The sequence below is a fragment of the Phaethon aethereus genome (genome assembly GCF_964289735.1).
Source record: "Phaethon aethereus genome assembly, chromosome: 33".
In the NCBI taxonomy this organism is placed as follows: domain Eukaryota; kingdom Metazoa; phylum Chordata; class Aves; order Phaethontiformes; family Phaethontidae; genus Phaethon; species Phaethon aethereus.
Genome location: NC_138609.1, coordinates 407,527 through 414,077, shown reverse-complemented (window position 1 = coordinate 414,077; position 6,551 = coordinate 407,527). Strand labels below are relative to the sequence as shown.

Here is a 6,551-nt window from a genome sequence, read left to right as displayed (position 1 = left end):
GGTGGATGGATGGGTGGGTGGATGGATGGATGGGTGGGTGGGTGGATGGGCAGGCAGGTGGGATGGTGGGAATGGAAATGGTTGAGTGGAGGCACAGAGTGAGGAGTCAGACGGACAGACGTCCGGTTGGATGGACAGGATGGGGAGAAGGGTGCTAGATGAGTGAAGGGTGACTGGATGGGATGCGGTGAAGAGTGATGGACAGAGGGACGGCGGGAAGGATGGGGTGAAGGCTGAGGCCGCAGCCTCTCGGCCCACACAGGTCTACAAGGAGAAGCTGTACGGCAAGAAGTACGTCTGGTTCCTCATCGGCTGGTATGCCGACAACTGGTTCCGTATCAAGGATCCGGCCATCAACTGCACCGAGGCGGAAATGCCGAGGCCGTGGAAGGACACGTCACCACCGAGATCGTCATGCTCAACCCTGAGAACACCCGCAGCATCTCCAACATGGTATGGGGAGGATGGGGGGACACACGGCACACCCAGGGGGGCCACACCATCCCACCCACCACCTCACCACCACTTTGTTCCCTGTCCCAGACGTCCCAGGAGTTCATTGAGAAGCTACAGAAGCGGCTGGGCAAGAACCCTGAGGAGACAGGCGGCTTCCAGGAGGCTCCGCTGGCCTATGATGCCATCTGGGCGCTGGCCCTGGCCCTCAACAAGACCTCAGCGGAGCTGGTCAAGAAGGGGTTGCGTCTGGAGGACTTCAACTACAACAACAAGAACATCACCGACGAGATCTATCGGGCCCTCAACTCCTCCGCCTTTGAGGGCGTCTCGGTGAGTTGCCCACACCCGAGCCCCTGCCAGTCCCCGGCTCCAGCGTGTCCTCTTCTCCCCAACAAGGTCTCCCATGTCCCCAACTCCTCCACCTTCAAGGTGGTGGTGGAAGTGCCTTGAAGGCATCTGTCAAGGGTGCCCTGATGAGCCACCCCAAAACTCCCGGAGAAAACGTTCTCCCAATATCCCTTTGGGGAGGTGGCCCTGTCACCTGACGGGTCCCCGACACCCATCTCCACTCCACCCCACAGGGACACGTTGTCTTTGACGCCAGCGGCTCCCGCATGGCCTGGACACTCATTGAGCAGCTGCAAGGTGAGTGCGCACAGGCAGTAGCCGTATCAGGGTGACGCTGTCACCATGTCGCACGTGGTGACCACCACCGAGCATCCCGCAACACCCCTTCACGCACAACAGCCGCAGCTCGGTGTTGCGGCCACGCTGTCTGCCCAACAACAGCACACAACCGCCCCAAGACGCGCACCGCAACAAGTCCCACCGCTGCACAACCTCTCAAGGGGTGGCAACGCACAGGGGACAACCCCCCTTCTCCGCATCCTTTTGGCCATGTGTCCAACAGGACGTGCATCCTCACCAACACGCAACTGCTCTTACACGTGATGGAAGGAGGTCCAGAGGTGGAAGAGGTCTGGAGGACAAGCAAGGAGCTTGGGACAAGGAAAGACAAGCAACTCATCAAGAGTAGCCAGCACGGATTCACCAAGAAGAAGTCATGCTTGACCAACTTGACCATCTTCTACTGGCTTGGTAGACAAGGGAAGAGCAGTGGACGTTGTCTACCTTGGCTTCTGGAAGGCTTTCAACGCTGTCTCCCAGAAGATCCTCTTAGAGAAGATGATGAAGTCTGAGCCGGACGAGCAGACAGTGGGGTGGACTAAGAAGTGGCTGAACGACCGGATCCAGAGTGGGGGTCAGTGGCAGAAGGTCCAGTTGGAGGCCAGTCACCCCCCAGGGGTCACTACTGGGTCCAGTCCTGTTCAACATCTTCATCAATGATCTGGATGATGGGGCAGAGAGTACCCTCGGCCACTTTGCTGTTGACACCAAACTGGGAGGAGCGGCTGAGATGCCAGAGGGTCGTGCTGGCATCCAGAAGGATCTTGACAGGCTGGAGAAACGGGCTGAGAGGAACCTCACGAGGTTCAAGAAGGGGAAGTGGAACAAGCCCAGGCACAAGGAGAAGCTGGGGTTCAACCAGCTTTGCAGCGAAGGCCCTGGGGGGGTCCTGGTGGACACCCAAGTTGACCATGAGTCAGCGGCGTGGCAAAGGTGGCCAGCGGTGTCCTGGGCTGCATCAGGAGGAGTGCTGGAGTAGGCCAAAGAGGTGATCCTTCCTCTCTGCTCAGCACTGATGAGGCCACCCCTGGAGAGATGGGGCCAGTACTGGGCTTCCCAGTCCAAGAGACCTACTGGAGAGCACCCAGTGAAGGGCCACGGGGGTGATGAAGGGACTGAAGTACAGGAGGCTCCACCTGAACATCAGGAACCACTTTTTCATGGTGCAGGTGTCCAAGCACTGGCAGAAAGTGCCCAGAGAGGTGGTGGAGTCTCCATCCTTGGAGATATCCAAGCGCCACATGGAAGTGGTCATGGACAACGGGCTCTGGGTGGTCCTGCTTGAGCAGGGGGTTGCCCCAGATGACCCCCAGAGGTCCCTTCCAGCCCCCAACCAGTCTGTGATCCTGGGCGGGGGGTGTGCACAAATGCTGGAGGGGTGTCACTTCTCCTTCCCTCCCACCTGACCCATCTCTGTCACCCTTGCAGGAGGTGTCTACAAGAAGATCGGCTACTACGACAGCACCAAGGACAACCTGTCCTGGTACAACAATGACAAGTGGATCGGTGAGCCGCGCCGCGTGTGGGGTGTGAGCAGGGGGGTCACTTCCATGGGGAAGGGTTGGGAAGACCATTAGGTTGCCCCCTAATTGTGCCATGGGCTCTGCAGGAGATGCCCCTCCAGCCGACTACACCAAGGTCATCACCACCTTCCGATTCCTGTCCCAGAAGCTCTTCATTTCCGTCTCGGTGCTGGCCTCGTTGGGCATCCTCCTGGCCATCATCTGCCTGGCCTTCAACATCTACAATGGGCACGTCCGGTCAGTGATCCTCCCCGTTTTCCCGGAGTTTGGGGAAATATCACACCTTTCCTTTGCCATAGCTGCTAAAAAAAAGCTCAGCAGCGCGTGGGTAGCAACACCCAGAAGGAAAAAAAGGGATTATACACTCCCGTGTCCTCCTCCAGAAGATGACAGTGACAAAACGTTGCCGTTAGTAGATATCCCAGTTGCCCACCTCGCTGCGTAGGAGCTTCGGGTGGTATCAAGGGTCTGGTTGTAGCACGCGGTTTCCTGTTATCTCGCTTCGTGTCCCCATTTTCTCTCGTCCCGTTGGGTTAGCTGAACATCGTGCCCCACAAATAGCTGAGCACGGTGGCCGGCTGACACCCCGTCTTCTCAACAACCCTCCCCCAGGTACATCCAGAACTCACAGCCGTATCTGAACAACATGACGGCTGTAGGCTGCACGCTGGCGCTCGCTGCCGTCTTCCCCCTGGGACTCGACGGGTACCACATCGGGCCAGGGCTTTTCCCTTTTGTCTGTCAGGTATGGGGCTGGAGGAGTGTTGGGGGGTACAGGCGGCGCGGGGACAACCAGGGGGTGGGGACAGCCAGAGGAAGAACAGTTGGAGATACAGCCAGGGGATGGAGACAGTTGGAGGAGGAACGGTTGGAGATACAGACAGGGATGGGGACAGCTGGAAAAGGAACAGCTGGAGATACAGCCAGGAGTGGGGACCACTGGAGGAACAGGTGGAGATACAGCCTGGGATGGGGACAACTGGAAAAGGAACAGCTGGAGATACAACCAGGAGTGGGGACCACTGGAGGAGGAACAGTTGGAGATACAACCAGGGATGGAGACAGCTGGAAAAGGAACAGCTGGAGATACAGCCAGGAGTGGGGACAACTGGAGGAGGAAGAGTTGGAGATACAGCCTGGGATGGGGACAACTGGAGGAGGAACAGCTGGAGATACAGCCAGGAGATGGGACAGCTGGAGAGCGTACAGTCGGGAGTAGAGCTGTGGACTTCCAAACGAGTTGGTCAAGGGAGGTCCATGGGAGGGGTTGCACCCCGTGGGTGTGCAGCGGAGCTGGGTACACCTGGATGAGGAGGTACAACCATCTCTTCTCAACCCACGTACCCTCCCCAGGCCCGGCTGTGGCTCCTGGGGCTGGGGTTCAGCCTGGCGTACGGCAGCATGTTCACCAAGATCTGGTGGGTCCACACCGTCTTCACCAAGAAGGAGGAGAAGAAGGAGAAGAGGAAGGTGAGGGGTGACCCAGCGGGGTGCAGGGAGACTTGGGGGGGGGGTGGGGGGCGGTCACAGGGTCTCGATGACGCTGTGTTGTCCCCACACCCAGACTCTGGAGCCTTGGAAGCTGTATGCCACCGTGGGGCTGCTTGTGGGGCTGGACGTGGTCACGCTGATCATCTGGCAAATCGTGGACCCCCTGCACCGCACCATCGAGGTGGGACAATGCTGGGGGGGGGGTGTTCTCGTGACGTTGGGGGGGATGCTCGAGGTGTCGGGGGGATGCTCGAGGTGTCGGGGCGCTGCCAAGGGGGTGGTCTCAACGCTGGGGAGATGCTCCCAGCGTTGAGGTGCTGCTGCGGGCGGGATGCCCACGGTGCCGGGGTGCTGCTGAGGGGGGGTCCTCGCGACGTTGGGGGGATGCCCGTGGCATCGGGGCGCCGCTGGGAGGGGAACCCCCAGCCCCATATAACCCTCACACCCCGTCTCGCACCCCGTCACCCCCAGGAGTTCACCAAGGAGGAGCCCAAGACGGACACGGACGTCTCCATCCTGCCCCAGCTGGAGCATTGCAGCTCCACCAAGATGAACACGTGGCTCGGTGGGCACGGGGGGGCTCGGGGAGCGGGGGTGGGAGACGGGCAGGGCTGAGGGCGTGGGCAGGACTTTGGGGGTACGGGCAGGATGGGGGTACAGGCAAGGTTGCAGGTACAAGCAGGGTTGGGGTGACAGGCGCATTGTAGAGAGCCAAGGGGAGACCCAAGCACCCAGGGGGGCTAAGTGGGGGTCCCTGTTTGACCACCCATGGTTCCCCCCACCCCGGGCCAGGTGGGGGTCCCTGTTTGACCACCCATGGTCCCCCCTCCACAGGGATATTTTACGGCTTCAAGGGGTTGCTGCTGCTGTTGGGCATCTTCCTGGCATATGAAACCAAGAGCGTGTCCACGGAGAAGATCAACGACCACCGAGCGGTGGGCATGGCCATCTACAACGTGGCGGTAAGCCGGGGGAAGGGGGGGGCTGTGTCCCCACATCTTCACCCCACAAGTCATACAGTGACCCCCAAAAACATCCCCTTCCCCCCCACAGGTCCTCTGCCTCATCACAGCGCCCGTCACCATGATCCTCAGCAGCCAACAGGACGCGGCCTTCGCCTTCGCCTCGTTGGCCGTCGTCTTCTCCTCCTACATCACCTTGGTGGTCCTCTTCGTCCCCAAGGTGCCAGTGGGGAAGGGGCTGGTGGGGTCCGGGTGTTTCTTCTGCGCTGGGGAGGAACAGTCGTCCTACGTCCTCCCTTGTAGGGTCAAGGTGTTGCCTCTGCAGTTGTGGAGGTTTCTTCTTCAGTAGGGTGACGGAGTTGGCAATGACAGTTGGCAGGGGACAACGGGGTGTGGGTGTTGCCTTGAGTGCGGGTGACAGTTTTGACAACCGGGGACCGTTGCAGATGCGACGCCTCATCACCCGAGGCGAGTGGCAGTCGGAGCAGCAGGACACCATGAAGACGGGCTCATCCACCAACAACAACGAGGAGGAGAAATCCCGACTGTTGGAGAAGGAGAACCGGGAGCTGGAGAAAATCATCGCTGAGGTGGGTGGGGGAACCCCAAAACGTGGTTTGGGGGTTGGAAACCCCACAGACGTGGGGTGTAGCTTCAGGGTTGTAGCTTCAAGGTGTTGCTACCTGTGCCAGGAGGGTAGGTCATCTCCAAGGCACCAACACCTCGAGGGGGGTGATGTGGGAGGGGGCCCCTCGACACCGATAACGGTCAGTGAGGTGGTATCTGGTACCTCCCACCCCCAAATTTGTCACCCGGCAGAAGGAAGAGCGTGTGTCAGAGCTCCGCCAGCAGCTCCAGGACCGCCAGCAGCTCCGGTCTCGCCGACGGTCGTCCAACCCTTCCCGCGAAGCCGACAACCATTTCACCCCGGGGCTGAGCGCCGCCCCGGCCCCCCCAGCCCCCTTCTACCAGCCCAACCTGCCCCTGGTCCGCTGCCTGGTCTCGGAGCAAGCCGACAAGCTCGGCCGGGGCAACTGCGATGGTAGCCGCGTCCATCTCCTCTATAAGTGACCCCATGAGGGGCAGGGCTGAAAGCCGAGGGGCGGGGCTATGCGCTGAGGGGTGGAGCTAAGTGGGGTGGGGTCGGTGGGTGGGGCTAGGCAGGGAGGGCAGAGCCTCTTTGCCTTATTATTGATTTTTTTTCTTAACGTGTCTCTTCGTCTTAGCCTGGGGGACCATGTTTCCGGCCGGGTCCCTCCTCGTGGGGTTCCCGGTGTCACCCGCCCTCCGACTGTTGTCAGGCGGAAAACCCGGGGGTGGGGAGAAGGGTGGTTCTTAAGTAAGGGGGGGAGGGAGAGCGAGCAAGGGTTGAGTAAACAACATGGCGAGTCCTCCCCCAAACTCCCCTACAGTCAACCCATCTCCCCTACAG

General features: G+C 60.2%; 1 protein-coding gene across 1 annotated transcript; it reads left to right on the top strand.

Moving 5' to 3' along the window:
* Nucleotides 1–62: 62 nt before the first annotated feature.
* GABBR1 (gamma-aminobutyric acid type B receptor subunit 1) lies at nt 63–6,190 on the top strand (the record flags this gene model as incomplete). Its single annotated transcript, XM_082012218.1, is given in 15 exon segments — nt 63–98; nt 263–374; nt 377–453; nt 544–786; nt 1,038–1,101; nt 2,572–2,649; nt 2,753–2,903; nt 3,279–3,411; nt 4,020–4,136; nt 4,231–4,338; nt 4,629–4,722; nt 4,992–5,119; nt 5,211–5,339; nt 5,566–5,709; nt 5,939–6,190. Coding segments are annotated over 15 exon segments (1,866 nt in total).
* Nucleotides 6,191–6,551: the final 361 nt, after the last annotated feature.